Genomic DNA, 27686 nt, shown 5'->3' on the forward strand with positions numbered 1-27686 from the left:
GAAAAATAAAGCCCACGTGGGGGCAAAATCACACTGAACAAGACACTTTACTAATGGACAAACTACACTAGACAAAAGACTTCACACTAACTGGACTTGACTAATTTAAACACTAGACAAGACTAGAGCTGACATGAATTGTACAAAATGAACCAGCACAGGACCAAGGATACAAAGGGATTAAATAGCAAAAACTAAACAAGATAACAAGGGAGGAACAAGTGATGGGAATAAACTAATGATTAAACAATTAACAGGAGAACAAGGGGGCGGGGTCAGGAGACGAGACACCGAAGGCACATGACTCAAAACACAAGATCATGGGCCTTCACATAAGACATGGGACTGTCAGAACCCAGCCATAATGACAAGACATAATATTAAACATGATACAATGGCCGGATCCTGACATAATGCCTTAGAAGCTTCCTAAAAACCTCTCTCAGATAGCTCTATTAGGGTTGGGGATTTTAAACAAGTGGTTTTGCACCTATTTGGCTCCCCCTAATGGCTTAACTTGCAATCTCATTACCGATTGGCTGACATTGCTGCCACTCAAAAAATCTAGCCAATTATTTTAAAGTGGAGGGGCAGTGAGATGCCTGTGATGTCATATGCATCAGTTTTTCAGATTGGGCCGTTTTCTGGCTGACATTTCTAAGAGGAATTTCTATGAGACAACATGTTTAGCATGTCTAGCACTTTTCGTATGTTCGTGAATGCGGGTAGACTACCATTATTCAACAAAGACAAGGTAAAAATGGTTTTTCATTCTCTGTCCCCTTTAATGGCATATTAAAAGTCCCGTTTTTCCTGATCCCATTTTCAAATTTAGTTAGTGTGTAATGTTGCTGTTAGAGCATTTAAAATTATAAAGCTCAAAATTCAATGCCATGCAATATATTTTATTTAATTCCCCTTTCAAAGCCTACAGCGAACGGCCGATTTTGACTACAGCCCTCTACTTCCTGGTTGAATGATGTCAAAATAAGAGTTTCTGACTAAACTCCGCCCACGGCAATATGTCAGTCGCCTGCTACACTCAAACGGCTCTGCTAAGCTAAACTGCTATCGAATCACAACAAACTAAACAAACTACACAATCAGAACTCGTTACGTATTTCTGAAGGAGGGACTTCAAGGAACACAGAAGACATCAACCCATTTTTAGGACAGTGAAAACAGCGCTATAGAGATAAGTAAATTGTGTGAAAAATACCAAAATTTTTTACACACGAAACATGAACACATGTTATATTGTGCACCATAAACACAAACATAGCTTCAAAAACACAGGAAAATTGCCCCCATACTGCGTTTATGAACAAAGTAAAGCAGCAGTATTTAATGCAAAGACTCTTGAGACTCACACGGTCAGTGTTAGCCAAGTTGAATCACCATGGCAGCAGTGAGCCCTCTGAAAAACACACACACTCCTTCTTACACAAAATTCATGTAGTGCATTTTGTTCAATCAATACCACCTTTATAAAGCCTCAACTGTATCCGTCATGGCACAGGACCAACAGAGTCGCTGGTATACTCCAGGGCCATGTTTCACACCCTCTCCTGGTTTCTGCACACAACGTTTAAAAATGACCAGTAAACACTTTTATTTGAGTTTTAAAGACTCTGAGGATTTCTATACTTTAGCATTCTAGACATCCACCATTTGTACATTTGGCCTGAGAAAAATGCTCATTTAGTAATGAGGCTTGTAGTGTTAGCTTTTACAGTACATATGTGTGCGTTTCATCAATCTTGTGGGACATGTAGACAGTTGTGCTGCGGGATTTAATATGGTTTTAATTGCCTGTGGCTGTTGAAAATCTTTTATCTGTAAACTTTCTGTCCCTGCTGTACAGATGCAATGTTGTTCTTTTTTTAGCCATAATAACAGCTGATCCTCTCCTCCAAGGCATGTTCCTTACTACAGAGACAGCGAATGTCTGTTTTTTGTTGTTGTTGTTTACTGTGACTTGGAGGGACTTTACTGTAGTTACTTGACCTACTGTAACACAAATACACACATACAGAGTTGGACACACTCTGTTAAAGTCCATTAGGAAAAGGATGGCCAACAGTTTCTGTTTACTTTGAAGGCAGTTTAAATCATTATAGATTGACTCAACCCTGCTGAGACATACGATGTTTTAGTGGAGTATTTTCCTCTTGTGTGCATGAATGACCTACTGGGAGAATAAACATCTGCACCACACAGCTGTGAAAAAGTAGAAATATATTTTAAAATGATTTCTGTCTTTACCAAGGATAGTTTTTTAATGACATAACGCTTTGTTTGGTTAAGAAAATGTTCACAAATCGAATATGTGTAGCTCCATTCATTTTGTGAGAAGATTCCCATTTTGACCACTTTAATCCGTTCAATGGTTTCAATCTGCCAATCGGCATAATTACTGGATTCAAATTTGGATCATTCATCAGGTTGCTCTTTGGCGTTGGCTGTAGTGTTTATTGGATCTGATTTGAGGTTGGTCTGGCATTTTGCATTTAATGGAAGTAAACAGAATGTAGAAATATGACATTTCACGATTCAGCCAAACAGCTGTCCTGCGGGTGATGCGAGTGGCATCAGTCCATTATTCATTCACTCAGGAGGAAAGACAACCATTAAATTTATTACTATTAAAATACGTCATCATTTTCCACTAATCTGCTAGAAGCAAAGGTAGAAGATAACTGTAATGGCTCACTTATTATTCATACCTGGCCCTTCCTCCAAATACACATGTACTTCCTGTATACAGCATTGAATTACATTTAATCTGAACATGATGAGTTTCAATTTAATTTATGATTGGTTATTAATATGCTTATATTAGGGCTGGCTAATACATCTTAAAATGAATCTTAATATTTTTCAGCATTATATTGACCCATATCTCAATATTTATGTTTTAGATTCATTTTAAATCAGAAGGACCATGATTGTAAGCAAACCAGTAGACTAAAATGTTTGAAGGGGACATATCATGAAAATCTGACTTAGTGCTCCAATTGGGTCCCCAGTGCTTTTATCAAACTAGAAAATGTGAAAAAGATCAACCCAGTAACTTTAAGTTTGGTTAAGTTAAGTTTTGGTTAACCTTTTTTCGCAAGCCTGTGAAAAAATGGGTAATTGAAATTTGGCTCCCCTTGTGATGTCAGAAGGGGATAATACCGCCGCTTAATCTGCACTATCCAACCACGGCACTGCCATTTAGTGCAGAGATCAGCTCATTTGCATTCTAAAGGACACACACAAAACAGCACATTTTTACATTGCCTACAAAGCGGCAATTTTAACATGCTATAATAAATTATCTATGTGGTATTTTGAGCTAAAACTTCACTCTGGGGACACCAAAGATTTATTTTACATCTTAAAAAAGTCTTGTGAAATGTCCCCTTTAAATCAAGAACTAAAGTTCATTATAAAACCACCCTTCTCTTATTGTTTTATTAAAAAAAAGTTTTAAAAGTTACTACTAGAAAGCAGTGACGCAAATAAATTAAACTTCTTATAAAATAACATTGTAAAAGTACAGCATGAAGCTACAACAACTTGGTTGCTCAAGTCAATTCAACCTACTATTTTAAGTTTTTTTTAAATACAAAGTCAATGCAAAAAGAAAATAGACGCGAACTCACAGGGGCATTGCGAATGACATGAATTGGGCGGCGATATTGCAGCGAAAATGCGCTATCCCCTTCAAATGCGTCTTCATGCAAGTCGAAAATATTAAATTCGCATGCATGACACAAAGTTAAATCCCGCAAGTATTTAGCTTTGCGTTTGGTGTGTATGTAGCATTAAGTTGACATAACTTCTAAAAAACAAGTTGAAACTGTTTAACCTAATTTGTTAAAAATTTTATTTAAAAGATAAAATTTTAAAGTTAAAGTAATGTAAAATATATATGTTGATTTTATGTCATTTTTTTACAGTGCAGGTGAATTTAAATCCCAATGTCCATTTTGTTTCTAAATTTGGTGTTATTCAAGATCATGACAACTAAATCACGACGATGTCTGATATATTTCCCAGGCTTAGTTTAAATAAGTGGATGAATGAAAAGTTCATTTTTGTACCCCCCAGAGTTTCTTGCCGGTTCATGTTTTTGGCTGTGATAATGACTTGCGCTTGAGATCCCATAACACCACATCAGAGCAAGCAGACAGGGGAACTTTAGCTTACATGCTAATTACAAGTCTCAGATAGTTTAGAAATGTAATTGGACAGTGTAATTACTAACTATGCGTGACAGCAATATGGACACTAGGGACACATAAACTGCCACAGAGAGTTCGGAAAGCTCACTGGATGTTTCACATACACTGTGACTTATTGGGGTCAAGCAGGGATCGTTTATTTAGCGTGACGAGGCAGTAATTTGTGCCGAAATGCAATAAATCATGTAAGTACAAACACACGTCACTGTGCTGGTATATGAACGAACAGAAGCGGTATAATTTGCGCTTTGTGCTGTGGAAAATCCTTTGAGTCCATCACAGCTGGCATGCAAAGAGTTGTTTGCGTAGCCATCAAGTCTACAGACTCTGCAAACAAGAGGGTCTGGATATCGTTTTAAATTCAACACAGCAGATAGAAGTCAATTTGCAATTCTTTAAATGTGTACAATTAACGTGTTCAAAGCTAATAGACTTGTATTTAAAGCAATTTTTATCTCATGGGGTCTTTACTGCAAACGGTTACACTACACTTTAGTCTAAAACTCAAAATTTGTGAGTCAAAACACATTTGGAGACGTTGTGTGGCGCTTACAATGTCTCAACGGAGATCTGATTGACATCACATTTGATTGGACATGAGCAATAATGACAAGGTGCTTCTGTCGGGTAGCTGTGGTATGATGGAGAGAAAACAGTCAAGTCTGTCCCCAAGGCTTGGCACGCTGTGAAAGATACAGAGATGTTGGACACTTTTGAGGTATAAATAGCCATCTCAGGTCAGGGGTCAGTAAGAGTTTGACATGCTTTGGTGCAGTGGTTACTGATAATTTGACCACAGATTCCTTTAAAAGGTCTCCAGTGTTTCGATAAATCTCGCCTCTTTGAAACGCGATACCCAGATTCTCCCATATCCCACTGTCTTGACTTTAAAACCAAACTTTGGCAAATAATCTGCTTTGGTGGTGGTTTCTGCACGCCACATGCCTGTACACAGCATTTTGTAATTGTCTTCAAAGGAGAGCTTTCAGTTTAAAATATGATTCCATCAAACTGGCTTTATGCCCGGCTAACCAATTCATTTTCAAGCAAAGACTTCAGTATGTGGAAGATTTTAAGATCTTTGCAACACACTTATTTTTCTATTTAAGAAAAGAAGATGTCTGCCTTTGATGGAGCTCTATCTCAGCGTTTATTCTTGGATAGCGGGTGGTCATGAGGTTCAAGTGCCATATTCTAGTTATCTTGCCAGATACTGAACCCACCATCTATCCAGACTTCTTAAAAAGACATTGATCCCTTCTCAAAGTCGTGTTTAGCTTTGAGGCCTTTAGCAGTATGAATTTCTTTGGGTTTTCAGTGTTTATGTTATACTTGCTTGAGCTTATAGATTAAAGGATTTTGCAATAGAGCATCTAAGTGTGTTAGGATTCTTGCAGTTTTTGCAATGCATGTCTGTGCTTTTGTTATGCAATGCAGCAGCTAAAAATTAATCATTTTTTGCAATTACTTGATCTGTTATGGCAGCAAGTTAATGCTTTATTTCCAAGTAGTGTTGTCACAGTACCAAAATTTCAATAGTTATTACCAACAATGGATTTCACTGTTCCAATTTTGGTATTAAAGCAAAACACAAACAAATAATAATTAAACAGCACATTATGTTATTAATGAAGTAAAATAATAATATAAAAGCATTGCCATTTTGTATTTACTTCATATTTATAAATCAGGTACTGTATAAGTTGTGTTTGTTGCGTAAAGGTTTTAGCCGCTGTTGTCTGTGTGTGTTTGCTGGGGTCTATCATGCCGTGGTTCTGGAACTTAACTCATTCCCTGCCACCTTTTTTTTTTAAATTTCCCTGCCAGAATTTTTTATGATTTTTACAAAAGTTTAGCAAAATGACTTTCAGGAAATTTTTTTTCTAAAAATACATAATCATACATATCGTCACTGCCCGATGAAACTCACGTATGTCCAAAACGGTTACTTTTCAGGAAGTGAAAAAACACCGTATTTCAAAAGCAGTTGAATGTAGCGTTGTCATACTTGGTACGGCATCTTTACATGTAACCATATTCTTGCCAGGGTAATGATATAATCCACATTTGACCAAAATTGAGTTTAAATGGACATACGTGTACATTTTACAGTAACGGTGGTCGATACGCGTTCTTCCGATCATTAATTAGAATGGCCAAGTCGCGTTTCATATTGACAGATGAATAAGCTCAGTTTATTAAATAGCCTACGTCTTAGTTTATTAAATACGCTTAGTTTATTTAATATTAATTATACATTTATTAAATGTCTCTTGCAAACTATGAAGGGACAATGAATCAATACACTGACATGGTAATGCTAGACAGATACTTTGTTTGCACAGTCCTACCGTAATTCTGTCAGTCCAAGACATACGTCTGGCGTCAGGGGGGAAACGTTTACCTCGATAAAGGAAAGTAATTGTCTCACCAGGCTTTGTTTATTCAGCTATCCAGTGCAGAGCTTCGATGAAACTACGCGAAATGCTTCCACAGGGCGGGATATACACGGCATAATTGACAGATTTGACACCAAATGGATATACGTGAAAATCAGATGACATGATTTCACAACTTTTTATTGGCCATTTAGATATGTGAAGCATACTGTATAGGGAAATGAACCTGGACATTAAATCTGTCGAAAAATCTCAATATCGGGAAAATGGACATACGTGGTTTTCATCGGCCAGCGACCATATAAATCAAATAAAAGAACAGACCCTCTGCTTTTTATACAAACAAACAAACAAACAAACAAAACGGTAAAAAACGCTTCATTTGATCTCTTTTTTATAACCTCTTAAATATGGGCAGTTTAAAAAAATAAAATAATTTTGAGCAAAAAGCTGAAATAATTGCATTTTTGTAAAGGAATTTTGTTAGAGATCAGATTCAGAATGATTATCAAAACATACACAGAGTTTAAAATTTGAAAAAAAATTGTTTTTGCTTCAGTGTTTTATAAAAATTCGGTAAGAGCATCTAGACTGTAAAAAAATTCTGTAGAAATTACAGTATTACTGGATATTACTGGCAACTAGCTGCCAGTAACTAATTGTAGATTTCACATTTATGTTATTTACTGGAAACAGTTTGTTCAAAGTTAAATGAACATTAAACATTTTCAGCCTTTATCTTCTACAGTAAGTTACCGGCAACCAGCTGCATAATTACAGAGAATTTTTTACAGTGGAATTACAGATTACGGTGAAAACTTGTCAGGAAAGCGTCATTGGCAGGAAAATGTTTTCTCTAAATTGCCGTGATAACTCGTCAATGGCGGGAAAAGAGTAAAAGGGGATATATCATGAAAATCTGACTTTTTCCATGTTTAAGTGCTATAATTGGGTCCCCAGTGCTTCTATCAACCTAGAAAATGTGAAAAACTCAGTTTTGGGAAACAATTCTTTGCAAGCTTGTGAAAAAAAAAGGTAATTTAAATTTGGCTCCCCTTCTGATGTCAGATGTCTGATGACATCTGATGATGTCCCAATCATGCATCAAATAATTTTAAGAGTAAATGCTCATTCCCTTTTAACATACCCTACGTGCAATAGTTTTTTAAATATCTTTATTCAGTTCAGACAATTTAACATAAAATCAATCATGCATAAAATGCTAATTTTTAGGTTCAATATATCAGTGGCTGCTGATGGTAAAGGTCCCTCTTAATAGCTAAAACAGGTCAGGGAGGATTTTTGCTCTGCGAGAACATGAAGTTCAACGTTGTTCAGGAGAGTTTTTACTTGTCTGTATAAAATGTATGCATTAATGAATTTTCTGGAATGGAGGTTTTTCGAGTCATAAATTGCTTTGACCATTAAGTGACTTCAGATTACAGGATCTCACACACACATTCATTATCTTAGCTGTCTTTAAGCTCCCCCACCTACACTAAACCATCAGTATGTTCATTGGTTTTTCTGTCACTGCTCGCTAGTCTGGAAATCTGAGGTCAGTAATCTAATTTTGCAGATCTGGTGGGCTGCCGTGTGAATATTAGTGTGTAGCATGTACGTAAACTCTCTCTCTCTGTGTCTCTCTCTCTCTCTCTCTCTCGCTTAATTAGTGGCTCGTCTTTAATGCCTGCATATGTGTGCTTTGAGACCTGCAAGATGTAATAGGAGGATTAATCTTGGTTCATTGTGTTTAGTGAGCACAGGCTGTGTTGAGGAAAATGCTCTTTAGGTCTTTAAAGCCTTGCTCGTAATTTTCTCTGTGCTCCTCAGGACAGGCATTTTGCTCAGACACTTGAGCCAAAACTGACCTTCAGGCTTGAAAGTGATGCAGTGCTGACCTGTCTTCTCCAGCCATTATTATTATTTTGGGCGACTCTGCCTTAAAGGTACAAACTCTTATTAAAGGCAACGAAAAACAACACGTACAAGCATCTAATCTATTGAGAATCTTTCTGCAGTCTTTTTTTTCTCTAGGGTGGCATTTGTGAGTCTTATGTAAATGTAAAAAAGGAAAGAGAAAATGTAAAAAGCTTTAAATGCATGGTTGCAATCGGGATTACATATTGTAAAATAGTTTCTTGCCTTCCTTTCACTCGTTTATTGTATTCACCGGCTGGTTAAACTTGCATGGGAATTTTCCCCCTTTTATCCTGCTGTGTTTTGTTCTCTTACTGCCTGCTGTTAGGCCACTCTCTAAAGAGCCTGTAGGCATTTGAGGCAGGTTACAGGTGGGGCTTGTGCAGGTTAGACGGCGTGTTTTTTTGTCTCGCCCTCATGCCTGAATGCATGAGACGACCTCAGTGTGCATCCACGCTGAAATGATAGATTATTAATAGAGCAGATACAGCCCGTGGTTTCAGGACCAGAATGAAACAGATGTTGATGGTTGCCATTCAGAATTATTTCAGCCACTAAGTTTTAAAGAGGCCCGTACAGACAGGTACACAGTGATCTGGGGCAGACGAGGACATGTGGACAGTCAGTTTTTAAATGTGCAGAAATCACATTTATTTTATTATTCTCTCACCTACATTTTCAGAAATAAAGAATGGTCCTAAGATGTACCTCTAAGGTACCTCTAAGGTAAAAATTTATACCTTTTAGGTACCAAAATATACACCTTTTAGGTACTTTAGTGTTCTTTTGGAAAATGTACCGCCCCAGTGACAATTTTTGTACCTTCTTGTACCTTTTATTCTGAGAGTGTACTTTGTTTAGAGGTGTCAGTGTTATTCCTCGCAGGCAGTAAAATCCATCATTTACTGTCCCAGTGAGGAAAAAACAAACTTTAAAGACTTATTCTGTGATTTTCTTCAGGTGTAAGAGAGAAATGAGAAATCCATTAGAGGTCATACTTTATCATTCTTCAGACATTTCAGCAAATGTTACTGCCAGAAAGGCTTTTTTAGTCTAATGTAAATTCACATTTTACACATTTTTCAGGTTTATGGAACACCAATTTATCTTACAATACACTGCCAGAAAAATGGTCAGTATATGATTCAGTATATGGGGCAGTACCCTTTAACAATCACCTAATTTGTACCATTTACTGTAGGTACCGATATGCACTCACCTAAAAGATGATTAAGAACATTATACTAATACTGTGTTTGACCCCCTTTCGCCTTCAGAACTGCCTTAATTCTACGTGGCATTGATTCAACAAGGTGCTGAAAGCATTCTTTAGAAAAGTTGGCCCATATTGATAGGATAGCATCTTGCAGTTGATGGAGATTGATGGATGCACATCCAGGGCACGAAGCTCCTGTTCCACCACATCCCAAAGATGCTCTATTGGGTTGAGATCTGGTGACTGTAGGGGCCATTTTAGTACAGTGAACTTATTGTCATGTTCAAGGAACCAATTTGAAATGATTCAAGCTTTGTTACATGTTGCATTATCCTGCTGTAAGTAGCCAGAGGATGGGTACATCGTGGTCACAATGGGACAGACATGGTCAGAAACAATGCTCAGGTAGGCCGTGGCATTTAAACGATGCCTAATTGGCACTAAGAGGCCTAAAGTGTGCCAAGAAAATTACACCACCACCACCAGCCGGCACAGTGGTAACAAGGCATGATGGATTCATGTTCTCATTCTGTTCACGCCAAATTCTGACTCTACCATCTAAATGTCTCAACAGAAATCGAGACTCATCAGACCAGGCAAAATTTTTCCAGTCTTCAACTGTCCAATTTTGGTGAGCTCGTGCAAATTGTAGCCTCTTTTTCCTATTTGTATGGAGATGAGTGGTACCAGGTGGGGTCTTCTGCTGTTGTAGCCTATCCGCCTCAAGGTTTTGCGTGTTGTGGCTTCACAAATGCTTTGCTGCATACCTCGGTTGTAACGAGTCATTATTTCAGTCAAAGTTGCTCTTCTATCAGCTTGAATCAGTCGGCCCATTCTCCTCTAACCTCTAGCATCAAAAAGGCATTTCCGCCCACAGGACTGCCGCATACTGGATGTTTTTCCTTTTTCACACTATTCTTTGTTAACCCTAGAAATGGTTGTGCGTGAAAATCCCAGTAACTGAGCAGATTGTGAAATACTCAGACCGGGCGTCTGGCACCAACAACCATGCCACGCTCAAAATTACTCTTTAGGTGCAAAGGTGTAAATTTTGAAAGGGACCATTTAATGACCATTTTTTGGACAGTATAATCAGTACATTTCATATGTTTACATTAGCAAGTTGCTCTTTAGAAACACAGGGAGAACACGGTGAGCTCTTTATCTACTGAAAAATATAGTGCTTACCATAGATTATTTTCATAATATTTTTTTATATTTGTTTAGTTTTATTTTTGTTTCTTGCGTCTTGCATTTGAGAGGAAACTGCCTCTTGGTCTCCTTGGTCGCCTTTTTTTTTCAATCTATCTTCCTGTCTTTACATCTGGCCTGTTCCCTTCTTCAGATAAATGGGCATGTTGGATCTCTAAGAGTTTCCCCTGGAGCAAGAGATGCATGAGGGATACAGACATAGAAACAGGAGAGCAAAAAGACCCTCACCGACCTATTCATGAGTTTTCTCTACCACTATGCAAATGAAAGATCTCTTGTGTTTTCCTAGTTCTATTCTAGGTGTGTGAAAAGCAACGTGGAGACTTGCTCAAGGATATACATGCTAGGTTGCAGGAAAGACCGGCATAATGCATGAGATGTGTGCGCGTGGGTTTGTTCTCCTGCACACATGAATGCCTGTTTCGCATATAGTATAGTCTGAATGCTCGAAGGATCTCATCATTTCAGGGTTTCATCAATCCACTCTTCTCACTAACCCTCAACACTAAGCCACAAGCCATAAGCTTATCAAAAATCTCCCATGCGATATAAACAACACACAATGAATTATAAGTGCCGTTTACTTCAGAAATTATGCCATCAGTTCAGTATAGTTCTCTATAGAAAAACTTTTATGCTAAATGTACCTTGATTGTCTGCTGTTTTTTATTCAAGTGAAGATTGCTTCAAGAAATGTGTGTGACCATGATCTTAGTGGATCTTTCACTGATCCTTTAATAATATTCTTTTATCGTAAATGTGGCAAATGTTTAATGTTATAGTATGCATTTGTATAATGTAAGTTGAATTAATGAAGGGCAACTCATCATAACTTAACTGAAAATGTGAGTCTGGTCAATGTCTTGGTGTGTAAGTATGATTTGATATAAAGACACATTAGACATATTAAACTGTGATGATTTCTCACCCATGCGTTGCCAGAAGCAAATGTGACGCTGTCCAAGGTGCTGAAAAGAAACCATCATCTCTCTCTCTCTCTCTCTCTCTCTCTCTCTCTCTCTCTCTCTCTCGTTGTGGGAATGATCTGAAAAGTATGGTTTAAATGCCTAGTTGCCATGGATACATTCATATAAGTGTTATTTTCCAGAAACACAAGTTACTCCAGCAGTTTTGTCATGAAAGTTTAACGGTCGGCTTAAAGCTTTTAGGAGAAAACTGTGAGCATAATGCATGTGTTTTCCTAAGGTAGGTTTTTTTCAGTAAGTTGGCTGTGTGTCAGTGGCTCAGTGCACAAACTTTTTTCGGCTTAGCTCATGAATTTTAATTACATTATCTGACGTTCAGTTGAACTGAACTGTTGAAAAGTGGACAGCGGTGGGTAAGTGCCAGCGGGAACTCCTGTGCATCCGTTCAGCCCAAATTTGAAGCAACCGGTTGGCAGAGACTACTGTTATCTTAGAATAATTGTTTTTACACAGCTAGCATTTTTCCTAGCATATTTTTCTACACCCCATGAAGCATAAAATGTCTTTAAACGCAGTGATTACCTCCCAAACAGCAAAAGTGAAGGAGGCATTTTAGTTATAGTAGTTAATTCAATTCAATTCAATTCAATTTTATTTATATAGCGCTTTTCACAATTGTTAATTGTTGCAAAGCAGCTTTACATGAGTAGATGTAGAGGAGAACATTGAAAATCAATACATAGTATAAGAAGTAGAATATAGCGGCTAAGGATAAAAAACCGTGTAAGCGAGCATATTAATAATGTAACGTGTACAGTAAAGTGCTAAGTTAAGCCAAAGTTGGCTGACTCTCCCTGGGACTAAAAAACCCCCTAGGAGAAAACCCAATGGGAAAAAATCCTAGAAGGACAAAAAACCCTAGGGAGAGATTAATATTTATATTTATAATATATAGACACGGTAGGGATAGGAAGCGTGTAAGCGGATTAAACTGGTTCAGCCGGTGGCCGTTGGTCGCGCATCGGTTGGGCGTCACGTTGAAGGACAGCCAGTTGATTAGTGGTGCGATGACCTTCACAGCAACAGGAACTGGGTCTGTTTGTCTCATTGTCCTCAGAGTCGAGGACGAGACAGGGAGACAAAAACAGAATTCTATTAGCGTAGGGGCCGTTCGCATGTAATGCAAGTGTCATACATTATAGTGGTTTAATTCAGCTCGGTTCCAGACAGGCTAACTATTGCGGCAAGAGTAAATTACCCGTATGAGGTATGTGAGTGCTTTGTTCTAGACAAAATAACTACTGCGGGAAAAGTACATTTACTGGACATTCTATGTGAATGCTTTGTTAAAGAAGAATGTCTTAAGTTTAGATTTAAATTGATCGACTGTGTCTGATACTCGAACATTATTTGGTAAATCATTCCAGAGCTTAGGGGCTAAGTAGGAAAAGGATCTACCACCTTTAGACACTTTTGATATTCTAGGGATAATTAAGTAACCCGAATTTTGTGATCGCAGTTTACGTGGTGGATTGTATTCTGATAGTAGTTCTTTTATATACGAGGGCGCTAGGCCATTTAAGGCTTTGTAGGTGATTAGTAATATTTTAAATTGTATGCGATATTTAACTGGTAGCCAGTGTAAAGATGCCAGAATTGGACTAATGTGGTCATACTTTTTAGATCGAGTAAGCACTCTTGCGGCGGCGTTTTGAACCAGCTGTAGCTTGTTTACCTGATTTGCATGGCATCCCCCGAGTAACGAGTTACAATAGTCTAATCTAGAGGTCATAAAAGCATGGATAAGCTTTTCTGCATCTGATGCAGACAGCATATGGCGTATTTTTGAGATATTTCTAAGATGGAAAAATGCTGTGCGGCAGACGTTGGAGATATGACTATCGAAAGATAGATTGCTGTCAAACATTACGCCTAAATTCTTAACCGTGGAAGATGGCACCACCGTGCAGCCATCTATGGGCAACTTGTAATCTGACATATTATGTTTGGAGCGATTTGGTTCAATAATAAGTATCTCTGTCTTATTGGAGTTTAGCATAAGAAAGTTATGTGCCATCCAGTCCCTAATATCACTAATGCAGTCTGTTAGCTTAGCAAACTGGTGGGTTTCGCTAGGATGTGACGAGATGTAAAGCTGGGTATCATCCGCATAGCAGTGAAAACTTATGTTATGTTTCCTGATAATGTCTCCTAGTGGTAACATATATAACGAGAATAGGATAGGGCCTAGAACTGATCCCTGAGGTACGCCGTATGTAACGGGGGAGTGATGTGACTCTTCCTCATTTACATAAACAAAGTGATATCGATTGGTTAGATACGATCTAAACCAGGCTAACGCCTGACCACTGATGCCAACATAGTTTTCTAGTCTATTGAGTAGGATTCTGTGATCTATTGTGTCAAAGGCTGCACTAAGGTCTAGTAATATAAGGATTGAGATTTCACCACGATCGGATGTTAATAGGAGGTCATTTGTAACTCTAAGCAGCGCTGTCTCTGTGCTATGGTGGGGCCTGAATCCTGATTGGAACTTTTCATATGTATTATTATTCGCTATGAATGTGCGTAGCTGGCTTGCCACTATTTTTTCTAATATTTTAGAAAGAAAAGGTAGATTTGAGATTGGTCTAAAGTTATTAAGATCTCCCTGGTCAAGGTTTGGTTTTTTAATGAGCGGTCTAATAACTGCTAGTTTGAAAGCTGTTGGAACGTATCCTAATTCTAGCGATGAGTTAAAGATATTTAGTACCGAGTCGGACACTACATGAAATACCTCTTTTAGTAATTTTGTGGGAATGGGGTCTAATATACAGGACGATGATTTAGATGACGTTACTAATTTAGAGAGCTCTTCTATTGTAGTAGGTTTAAATGACTCAAGATGTTCGTATGATAATCTAGTGGTAAATGTACTATTGGGTTGAGTGGTGGCTGCTTGCGTAGTTTCTATGTTTTCCCTAATAGAAATAATTTTGTTAGTAAAGAAGTTCATGAAGTCGTTACTATTGTGTTGGAATTTACTATTGGTTTCTGTTTGTTCTTTGTTTCTAGTCAGTTTCGCAACTGTGCTAAAGAGGAAACGAGGGTTGTTATGATTTTCTTTAATAAGCGTACTGAGATAGGTAGATCTGGCGGTTTTAATAGCCTGTCTGTAGTGTTGAACACTCTCTTTCCATGCTGAACGCCATACTTCTAACTTTGTGTTTCGGTAGTTTCTTTCCATTTTTCTAGCTACTTTTTTAAGGGCTGCAGTATGATGGTCATACCATGGAGCTGGCGCTTTTCCTTTGATTCTCTTTTTTCGTATGGGAGCAACGGCATCCATCGTGCTAGAGCAAACGTTGTTCAGGTTTTCTATTATAATATCTAGAGATGCAGCGATACCGATACTGGTATCGGGTATCGGCCTCGATACCACATTTTCTAAAGTACTCGTACTCGTTAAAAGTCCCCCGATACCAGGGATCGATACCACGGTTTGAGAAATGTCTATGTTTGAGCGGCGTGTAAGGGGTTAATGCCTCTTGTGTTGTCCAAAGAGGCAGAGTTTACAACAAACTGGAAAACTAGTCCCTTGTTTTTTTGTTAAATTATATGACTAAAGCTGTTACCTTTAAATTTAAATCATGTTTTTTTATTAAGTACTCGGTATCGGTATCGGCAAGTACTGAAATGCAAGTACTCGTACTCGTACTCGTATTCCAAAAAAGTGGTATCGGCGCATCCCTAATAATATCCAGATCTTCACGGTTATCTGCTACATGTTTCATTTGAGACAGGTCTGGAAGAGTGCTAATAAAGCTATCTTTAGTGGTGGAAATTATTGTTCTGGCTAATCTGTAGCATGTTGTAGACTGAGCGGTCCTATCTAGAAGTATTGTGTATGACACAAGGCAATGGTCTGAAACGGCATCGCTCTGGGGTGATATTTCGATGTCATTAATATTGAGTCCGAGTGACAGAATTAAGTCTAATGTGTGCTTACGAGTATGCGTGGGTCCAGACACGTTTTGTTTAATACCGAGAGAATTTAGAACATCCATAAACGCACGTCCTAATGCATCTTTTGAGTTATCCACATGGATGTTAAAATCACCAACGATAAGAGCTTTGTCTACAGTGACTGTAAGCTCAGATAGGAAGTCTGCTATTTCTTTAAGAAAATCTGTGTGGTGGCCCGGAGGCCTATATATGGTAGCTAAAATGAACGAAAGCTGTTTGTTGTTACGATCAGTTATTTCCATGTTTAACAGTATTATTTCAAACGAATTAAATTTTAGTTCTGATTTATGGTTTACTTTGAACATTTTGTTGTATATTGTAGCTACACCACCCCCTCTCCCTTTTAGGCGAGGAACGTGTTTATAATAATAGTCTTGTGGGGTGGATTCGTTTAAACTGATGTAATCGTCTGCTTTAAGCCAGGTCTCTGTTAAACAGAGTGCATCTAAGTTTTGGTCAGTAATTATTTCATTGATAATAGGTTCTTTATTGGTAAGCGATCTAATGTTAAGAAGGCCGAATTTTAACATTTGAGTTTCATCTTTTAGTGTATTGTGTTCTAATTTTATGTTAATAAGATTTGTACGAGACGAGGTAGACGGTGCTCTGTATTTATTTGTTCGAGGAACAGACACAGTCGAGATGTGTTGGTACTCTGGTAAAAAAGGCTCTATGTGCTGGGATATATGTGATCTTGACATGTCAAGGCAGCTAACAGACTGATGGGTAGGCCGATCTGTCTGTTTCCTGACCTGGGCCCTGGATAGTCAGACTATATCAAAAGTAAGACTATTGGTCAGATTTCTAGAGAGTATAGCACTACCTTCCGGAGACGGATGGAGGCCATCTCTCTTTAGCAGGTCAGGTCTTCCCCGGAAATGCTTCCAATTGTCTATAAACCCTACGTTATGCTGAGGGCACCACTTTGACATCCAGCCATGAAGAGACACTAATCTACTGTAAGTTTCATCTCCCCGGTAGGCGGGGAGGGGACCAGAGCAAATTACATTGTCTGACATTGTTTTTGCAATTTCACACACCTCTTTAATAGTATCTTTGGTGATCTCCGACTGGCGGAGTCTGGTGTCATTCGTGCCGGCGTGAATAACAATCTTAGAAAACTTACGTTTAGCATTAGCCAGCACTTTTAATTTGGATCTAATGTCAGACGCTCTGGCTCCCGGTATACAATCGACTATGGTGGCTGGTGCCTCAATGTCAACGTTCCTGAGTATAGAATCTCCAATAACCAGGGCACTTTTAACAGACGTCTCAGCCGGTGTATTGCTGAGTGGAGAAAATCTGTTTGATATTAAAACAGGAGCGTGATTTGGGTGCCGAATGTGACTATGCCGCCTGACAGTCACCCAGTTAGTCAGCCGCCTTGACTCTGAAGTCGGAACCGAGCCATGTGTATTACGCTTAACACTAGGCGCACCCGAAACAGTGTTTGTAACAATAACATTAGCGGTCTTACTGTCCTCAACTAGCGTTCGGATGCGCGCTTCTAGTTCAGCAACCTTCTCCGTCAGCCTTACTACTTCAATACACTTAGCACATGTAAACCCCTCTATGCTGACGGAAGAAGCTAAACTGTACATGTGGCAAGTAGTGCAGGTTACAATGACAAGCGGAGTCTTACCGTGTTCATGCTGGGCGATGGCGTCTCCGTTCGCCTGAACGCGGTCCGTGAAGCTGCATCGAGACGGGTGCTGGCTCGCAGTACGCCTCGGCCGCCTACGAGTGTCTGTGGTCAGTTAGACTTTTATATTTTAAAGGTGACATTTTATAAGACTTTTTTAAGATGTCAAATAAATCTTTGGTGTCTCCAGAGTATGTATTTGAAGTTCTAGCTCAAAATACCATATAGATAATTTATTATAATTAAATTAAAATAAAATTGACAGTTTGTAGGTGTGAGCAAAAATGTGTTTGGGTGTGTACTTTTTAATGCAAATGAGCTGATCTCTTCACTAAATAAATGGTGCCGTGGTTGGATAGTGCAGATTAAGGGGTGGTATTATTCCCTTCTGACATCACAAGGGGAGCCAAATGTCAATGACCTATTTTTTCACATGCTTGCAAAGAATGGTTTACCAAAACTAAGTTATGGGTTGATCTTTTTCACATTTTCTAGGTTGATAGAAGCACTGGGGACCCAATAATAGCACTTGGAAAAGTCAGATTTTTTTAAATGATATGTCACCTTTAAATCTTCCCACCAGCTTGTAGTTTACCCCCAAATCAAGGTCATTTACATTTTCTTTACATTTATTTATTTTGCAGTTGTTTTCCAAAATGACTTACAATTTAGAAAGCAATTAACATTTATTCTGAAACTGGAATATGTAAATTAGCGGATTCTTATCATAACCCCCCCCCCCCATATATTTAAGAAATACCATTTAGGGACCGAAGTTTCCATGCATGACTTTGAAAAACTGTGAAGATAATCTCACTGATTTGCTGTATTACTTAAGACTGTGTCAGCAGATTACTGCATGAAATCCGTCCTATACCGAGTTAATGGTGTGGCTTTGCAATGACGTCACATTTCCCCAGACAGCGAGCAGGGATTTGTCCTTTCTTTGGCTAAGCCTCATTATACACAACCACAGACAGCTCTGTCGTGTCTTTCTAGCCTGCTTCTGATTGGACTTTTTTCCTTATCCGTATACGGACTGCAACATTGTTTCTAAACTGCACATTTATATAAGGCATACATATTCAGAATTATATCTTACGTTTATGCAGGCGTTTTGTCCATAACGACTGACAGTCCATTCAAGCTATAGATTTTATGAGTTTGTATGTTTTACTGGGATCTAACCTATGACCTACTGGCTTTTGCCACCAGTTGAGCATCTTTTAGGTTCTCTGCATTCTCTTTCTCTCTCTCTGAGGCACTATATGTGTGTTTGTGTGTGTGTGTGTGTGTGTGTGTGTGTGTGTGTGTGTGTGTGTGTTGAGAGGGCGTATGTGTGAAGAGAGAGTCATGTTCTGTCATCAGTGTGGCAGGGATATAAAATGTCAGTGCAAGGCTGTTGGTGATACACTATCTCCCCCACAGTTACAACACACACAGCTAAATTCCCAAGCAGTTCTCATGCATACACATACACATGCACACAGATCAGAGCATGTGAAACAGCCATTTCCAATGCAGTGATCTGACAGGAAACATATTCTGACGTAGAGCTACTTATACCCTCGTGTGCTTATAAAAGCCATTGGTTGACGGCAAAAGTTTTTTACATTTTTAAGGCCTGAATGCCATTGCAAAAACACTTCAGGAAGTTAACGTGTGGTGTCCAGTTAATTTACAAAGATAATGGACTAGGTACTAGAAGTCATATTGTGAGCACCCCTCAGAAATGTACTTACTATACTGTAGTGTCAGATCATGGCATGAGGTCCATGACAGCATGTCTTTTATAGACTTCATTTGTATTATTTAGAACTCCTGTAGCTTGGCTAGGAGAGCATTGAACTTCAAATGAGAGGTAACAAGTTAAAGGAAAACACCACCGTTTTTCAATATTTTATTATGTTCTTACCTCAACTTAGACAAATTAATACATACCCATCTTTTTTCAATGTGTGCACTTAATCTTTGTATAGCACGTCATTAATGTGTTAGCATTTAGCCTAGCCCCATTCATTTCTTAGGATCCAAACAGGGATGAATTTAGAAGCCACCAAACACTTCCATGTTTTCCCTATTTAAAGGTGACATAGAATGATTGAACGGAGTATTTATCCTTGTTCTGTGATGTGACATGTAGACAAAAATGTTTTTGTTTGGGTCTGTAATGCCTTAGAAGCTTCCTAAAAACCTCTCTCAGATAGCTCTTTTAGGGTGGGGGATTTTAAACAAGTGGTTTTGCACCTATTTGGCTCCCCCTTCTGGCTTAACTTGCAATCTCATTACTGATTGGCTGACTTCGCTGCCACTCAAAAAATGTAGCCAATTATTTTAAAGTGGAGGGGCAGTTAGATGTCTGTGATGTCATAAGCATCAGTTTTTCAGATTGGGCCGTTTTCTGGCTGACATTTCTAAAACAGAAATTTCTATGAGACTGAGATGTTTAGCATGTTTAGCACTTTTTGTATGTTTGTGAATGTGGGTAGACTACCATTATTCAACAAAGACAAGGTAAAAATGTTTTTTCATTCTCTGTCCCCTTTAAAGACTGTTACATGAGTAGTTACACGAGTATGGTGGCACAAAATAAAATGTGGCGATTTTTTTAAGCAATTAAAAAAATGAGAACTGTATTGTATGGCGGAAGAACACTTAAGCCGTTTCTCAATACCAAGTATGCCAAACTCAGACTTGTGTCCTTCGTAGTTCAATCTTGCAAGTTCAGACTCAGGAGAACGAACTCCTGACGCGAAAAGCATCCTGGGAAACTTCGCTGTCATAAGTCCACACAAGTCTCCTCTGATGCATCCTCGATAAAATGGGCAGATCAAGAACACATCTGGGGATTTTATGTGAACTTGGGCTTGATGCGAACTTTGATTTGGAACAGTACTTGGTCCGCGACTGATGACGTTTCACAAGTCCACAAGAACACAAGTACAGACAAGAACGCATATTGAGAAACGGCTTTAGTTTGCAGCACTTAGACATCGGCTGGCAGTAACCGGGTGTGCCTCATAAGCCTTGAAAAGTGAAGCCTCTGGCTCTTTGATTGCCCCCTGGTGGCTGGCTGCAGTACAAGTCATAAACCCCGCCCTCTCCATTCAAACGAATGGGACTCTGCTCTAAATAAAAAAAATATTTACACTTCCAATAAAAGTTTCCGAAAGATGGTTTTGGTCCTTTCAAGTAGTTTTTATCACGCTGGTATATGTTCAAGTCTTCATTATTGTGGTAAGTTTCATTTTAGCATGTAATTTGATGCAATAGAAACGGGGCGTGACATTATGATTGGCGTGGTTGAATTGGTTGCGCGGGCGTTTGGGCCGAAGTTTGATACCGCGGCTCCGCCTCTGGCTCCACGGACGATTCCTTCTGCGCATGCCTTGGCTCCAAACTGACATTTTTACGTAACATGGCGGCGACCGTGGTCGGACATTTTTGGCTTAAATTCATTACAATGGTGGGAGGCGACGTCGCGTCGTCCATCTTTTTTTACAGTCTATGGCAGTAACATCATCACTCCTGACTACTCCCCCTCTCGCTCAAACTTCCATCAATATTTCTGCGCCCAAGGTCGAAGTGCTGCAAACTAAGTGCTCTTCCGCCATACAATATAGTTCTCATTTTTATCTGCTTAAAAAATTGCCACGTTTTATTTTGTGGCAATACTTACTTGACAAACATGGAAGTGTTTGGTGGGTTCTAAATTCATCCCTGTTTGGATCCTAAGGAATAAATGGGGCTAGGCTAAATGCTAACACATTCATGACGCACTGTGCAAAGCTTAAGTGTATGCATTAAAGAAAGAAAGGTATGTATTAATTCATCTAAGTTGAGATAAGAGTGTAGTAAAATGTTGAAAAACTGTGGTGTTTTCCTTTAAACTCCAAGTGAATTCACATACTAACAAAATGTATAGCTTGAATAAACTTAAAAAAAAACAATTAATATGTGTAATGTTCCTTGCCTATCATTCAAAATTTAATCATCACTATTAGATCATGATGCATGAATGATTTTGATTTTCTAAATACTAAACATTCCATCTGTTCAATTACATTTCCTCAGATTCATACTTCTTAGGATAAACCAACACTCTTATCTGAGGATTCAGTTTGCTGTACGCAGATCCGACTGACTCACATATAATCTCCCTCGCATATTTGAAATACAGGCATGGAATCCATATTTATTTGCAACACTTCTCTGAAGTGTAATTCAGCTGAAAAAATTGGCCCATGAGTCATATGTCAGCGAGCATTCGTTTTCCCATCATAAACCATTCCGGTCGGGTTTCTCTGGTTCCTTTGTGCGTGGAGAGTATGTGTTATGATTCGTAATGGAACGAATGAGATGACAGCATTCGATTGTCCTGTGTGAAGACTTTAGCTCATCGGATGTGAAAAAAGCTGACTAATGCACAGTACTAGATGTTCCTGCCCATATGCTCATCTATTAAATCTCTGATCACATTATAGTAAGCTGGGACATTGCTCATCATTATCCCGCAGGATTTATAGAAAGGCACGGTATGTATCGCACTTTTAGAAGAATTATTATTTAATATTCTTTAGCGCATATAATGCACCTACAGTATAAACCATTTGTATTACAGATGGCCTCTGCATGCCGTATAGCATTATGTGATATGTTTGTTTTTCATTAGCTGTATCAAGTTTGTCAGTTTGTTGTTTTCTGTCCCCTAAAACCCAGCTACAGTGCTGTCTGTTACTCTGACAGAGACTGATTTTGACATTTAGTCTGTGGGGCGGTAAATGACTGCCTGACCTGTAAGAATGAATACATGAGATCCGCCCCAAAATCCACTTACATATACAGTACACTCATACATTAATACATACAAACTAAAAATATAACCAAGCCTTTCCAAACAACATTTTCAGACTTTTTTTAGACATTTTTAGAATTCACCACTGCTGTTATAATGCATTAGAATGTTAGAGGTAAAATAAAATAAAAATCTGCCATGAGCTACCCTCATCGATATGATTTACTTTTTTTGTAACATCTTAAAGGAATATTCAATTTTCTTAAATGAAAAATCCAGATAATTTACTCACAACCATGTCATCCAAAATGTTGATGTCTTTCTTTGTTCAGTCGAGAAGAATTTTTTTTTTTTGAGGAAAACATTGCAGGATTTTTCTCATTTTAATGGACTTTAATAGACACCAACAATTAACACTTAACTCAACACGTAACAGTTTTTTTCAACTGAGTTTCAAAGGACTATAAATGATCCCAAACGAGGCATAAGGGTCTTATCTAGCAAAACGATTGTCATTTTTGACAATAAAAATAACAAATATACACTTTTAAAGCACAACTTCTCGTCTAGATCCCGCCCTGAAAGCGCCAGCGTGACCCCACGCAATACGTCATGACGTCAAGAGGTCACAGAGGACGAACGCGAAACTCCGCCCCAGTGTTTACAAGTGTTGAGAAAGAGGACCGTTCCTACGTTGTTGTATGTCAACTGATACTAATTAATGTCTTTGTGTCAGTTTATTTTTTAAAATGGTCCGCAAATGTACGTTTTATATATGTAACACGAGACCTCCCTACGTCACTATGCATTTAAGTTAGGTCGCGCTGGACCGGATCTAGACAAGAAGTTGTGCTTTAAAAGAATATATTTGTTATTTATCTTGTCAAAAATGACAATCGTTTTGCTAGATAAGACCCTTATGCCTCGTTTGGGATAGTTTATAGTCCTTTGAAACTCCGTTGAAAAAAACTGTTATGTGTTGAGTTAAGTCTTAATTGTTGGTGTCTATTAAAGTCCATTACAATGAGAAAAAACCTGCAATGTTTTCCTCAAAAAACATAATTTCTTCTCGACTGAACAAAGAAAGACATCAACATTTTGGATGACATAGTGGTGAGTAAATTATCTGGATTTTTCTTTTAAGAAAACGGAATATTTCTTTAAGCTGAATGTTTGTCACAGTTCACTCTCATTGCCATACAATTTCATTTTTGAAAAAAAAAAATATTATATATATATATATATATATATATATATATATATATATATATATATATATATATATATATATATATATATATATATATATTATATATATATATATATTATATATATATATATATATATATATATATATATTATATATTATATATTATATATATATATATATATATATATATATATATATAATTCTGTCATAATTTACTCACTCACATGTTGTTACAAAACCTGTATAAATTTTTATGTTCCGATGAACACAAAGAAACATTTGAGGAATGTTTGTAACCAAACCGATCAAACCAATCATTGACTTCCATAGTAGGTAAAAGAACAATATGAAAGTCAATGGGGCCTCTAAAGGGTTTCATTACAGACATTCCTCAAAATATCGTCCTTTGTTCATCAGAACAAAGAAATTTATACAGGTTTGTAACAACATTAGAGAGAGTAAATGATTACAGAATTTTCATTTTTGGGTAAACTATTCCGTTAATACAAAAAAGAAATGTGGAAAAGCAGAAAAGAGACAAAGAAGAAATGAGGTTAGATGTGGATAATGAACCCTGCATATGACATCATTCTTTATCATTTGTTGCATCATCAAATAAGGGGCATCCTTAACCTTTATCTTCAGTGTCCTGGGAATTATTGCTCTGTAGTAATACTAGACTCTGATATGAGACAATGAGGCAATATAAAGTGATGGCATTTAATTGAATATACATCAACACTCAATATACTGTTGGGAAGTAAGCAGCAATGCCTTTTAATGAAAATCTCAATCCTCTTGTTGTTAACAAGGGGTCAGACTTTGACTGATAAGCATGGGCCTGTTTAGCCCATTACAACAATTTTGACTTCTTACAGAATGTAACAAATGCTCCCCATCAACTGAAAAAATAAGTACAAAAATGTATTGTTTTTTATTGGTTATTTGTCATGTTATTGAAATGCCAGCATGGCAAACAGTTTCTGGAAAAGCTTGAAAATATTACAGTATTTCCCCAGTAGATGCATTCAAGAGCTTTAGCCTACTTGTACGGCTAGAAATAGCTGCCTGGGGGCGTTAACTAAGAAGGCCGAAATAAAGCTTTGCTATGATAAATGCAGTCCAGAGTTATAATATTGTTCCCTTTACTGCTTTTTCAATATTTATTGTATCCTCCTTTGTATTTCGGTTAATGTTTAGAATTACAATGCAGGCTGCACTGTGTTGATCTGAACTGAATTGTAGACGATGCGTTATTATTATATTAGTAAAAAGCATGGATGGTTTGTTCGTGGTATCTGCACTCTCTTCTTCTTTCTCACCTTGTCACGCGACCCTTAATTTAGCCCTTATTAATATCACAGCAGTGTGAACTTGCATTACCACAGTCATCTAATTTCATCACAAACCAGCAATTGAGAGATCATTAATAGCACAACATCCCTTCCGATACACGGCCTTAAGTAAATCCAGCGACGTTCTTGACAGGAATTACATTTTAATGGAACACATTAACAGAGGGAGTGTGAGTCAGGGGCCCTTGGGGGCCAACCCAAAGGGATTTGAGGACCTTATTAGTGAGGTAAAATCTCTCAGATGAGTGGTCAACCCAAGGTCCTGACCTAGTTCAGTCAGACCAGATCCCACAAGTACGCTTTTTATTTCAAAAGTGGAAGATATATGAAGAGAGGCTGGAAGAGGCGTATAAATGGACTGCAAGGGCCCTCTGCTATAGCGTGCTGGGGAAATCCATCTTACTTGTGAACAGATGGAGCAGCATGCCGAACAAGCTCTAAGTGATCATGTTCTTAAGCAGAGGTAAATGGAAGTGCTCTTCACATGAAAGGAAGTTTATTCTCCTGCAGTATGGAATGGTAATTTAGCGGAATTCTTGTTCAAAGTCTTTTTCAAACAAGTCATTTCAGAGAATTGTTTCTAAACACATTATAATTCTTTATTATTATTGATTTTGCTGTCAAGGAGAAATAAATATAAAGTCTCTGTGTTTTTTCTTTATTGGGAAGTCATAACCATTAACATATTTCGTGTTTACGAAATATGCACCGCGTAGCTCGTGTGTGGCCATGTGTGGGTCCATTAATTCTTTTAAATTAGCTTTTGACCGCAACCAATTGTTGAAGGACAGGGAAGATTACAAGTATTCCTTGATGAACTCTGGATCAATTCAGTTTCTTGGTTTATAAGATTGGGTTCATCTGCTGTTATGGCAGCTTAGATCAATGTGTTCCCAAAAACCCCCTCAGCCAAAAAACAAACAAGAACATAGTGGAGGTATTGTAAATGTGGCAATTTATGGTTTACGGGCTTCATTGTTTTACTACCTGTGTGTAATCAGTTAAACCACTGACGGGCTATAATTTAAGAAATTAAACATTTATCAGACAGCAAAGTCGATGATAAATGTAAGGGATACGCCTTATAAAGTACATGCCTTTGAAAACAACATTGAAGTTGAACTGTTACAGAGGAATCACACATCTAATTAATATTGGAGTTCAATTTATGAGAATTTAGTGAGTCACAAAGCAGAACGAAGCCTAGAGCGAAAATCGCTAGACTGGAAAATGGTGTTGGAAATAAGGACATTAGAAAGTGTACTGCACAGGCCTATCTATTCAGCCCTTGAAACATCTAACAGGTAGTGTTTAAGGTAAAAAAAATAAAATCTGTAAATGTTGTTGAGTATGTTCTCTCTCTCTCTCTCTCTCTTTGATGTGACAATGGAGGGTAAAACAAGCACTTTGATTAAGGTCCTCCGATCTGACTGATTATTCTCATTCTTTCCCTGCTCCACAGTTCGGCAGTTGCTTGGAGACCTGGGGGAATGCTGGGATGTAGAATGTGGATCCTTTTCATCCTTGTCCATCTCACAATGGATCTGTCTCTATGTGCACCAGTAGGCCAAGGACTCGCCCTGAAATTACTGCCCAGGTCAGTGCCCCGCCGGCAGCCGCACCCATCACCCACCCGGGACGCACTCATTGGCCAGCATTTAAGGACTCTGGGTATCTTGCAACGTGGTGTTCCCCCTCTCCTGCCATCGTTGGGCAACCACAGAGAGCTGGGGTATACCAAAACAGGAGGGCGTAAGCACCGCAGCTCAGCCCAGAAACGACAACTTTGTGCGGAGTGCAAATTGGCCGCCTCCGGAAGTTGGAAGTTGGAGAGTAAATCTGATTTAAACCTTCATTTATCTCGTTCGCGGAGGCAGTTGAGAGGTGATGGCTTTACCTCACTCGAGGGAAGGACCACCACCGTGGCAGGATTTATTGACTGGGGTCCCACAGGGGCTTATGAGGGAGTCGAGGAGGAAGCGAAAATGACCCTGAACACCACAGTCAACTCTTTAACCCCCTCCACAACCACAGTTAGCATCACTAGCACCACCACACCCAGCCCCCAAAGGACGTATGCGGTAATTACAACCGCGCACCCTAAGAGGCACAGCACCACACAGCCAAGCACTAACTCTAGAGTGACTGCCAAACCACAGAAACCTTTTGGGGACACACCAGGTAGGAGAGAGTTTTCATTACTCTATAACTTGATTTAGCTTGGGTTTTGTAATCTGTGTAATGGTCCTGCACAAAAGACACTATGAGGAACGGTTCACCCGATGTGCATATCATTTGCTTACAGTAATATCATTATGTTCAAAAGCCTGAATGACTTAATATAGACATTTTTCAAGTGTACAGTGTGCGTGACACAATTTTCTTCATCAGAAGAGTTGTGTTTGCCACAAGCAAAAACTTAAAATTGGTATAGAGTCATTAAATAATAACAAATTTTACTTAAAACAATTTGAACTATTGTTCAGTTTGTCATACTGTATGCATTTAACACAAGGTGAAATAAACCATTAGGGCCTGTTTACACAAGAATGCTCGAGGGTGAAAACGTAGATGTGCCTTTCGTTTACACAGCGACTGTGTTTTTGGGGCTTAAAAACGCAAAAAAGTGAAGCCACCCTCCAGAGTGGAAATCGTAAATAGTCTGCTCACGGTGGCTCTCGTCGCGTACGCATTTACATCACATGCATGAGCCAGTTCAGGAAAATAACAACAAACATGTCAGATTATTTCCA

The 27686-nt window shown here is 38.4% G+C and overlaps 1 protein-coding gene across 1 annotated transcript in view; it reads left to right on the forward strand.

Moving 5' to 3' along the window:
- ajap1 (adherens junctions associated protein 1) overlaps positions 1-27686 on the forward strand; it is a 60430-nt gene that overhangs the window by 3613 nt on the left and 29131 nt on the right. Inside the window, exon 2 of the mRNA XM_065246838.1 lies at positions 26396-27114. Within this exon, the coding sequence (XP_065102910.1) occupies positions 26396-27114 (719 nt within the window). The remainder of the gene's footprint in view (positions 1-26395; positions 27115-27686) is intronic.

The sequence above is a fragment of the Paramisgurnus dabryanus genome, chromosome 11, assembly GCF_030506205.2.
Source record: "Paramisgurnus dabryanus chromosome 11, PD_genome_1.1, whole genome shotgun sequence".
NCBI lineage: Eukaryota > Metazoa > Chordata > Actinopteri > Cypriniformes > Cobitidae > Paramisgurnus > Paramisgurnus dabryanus.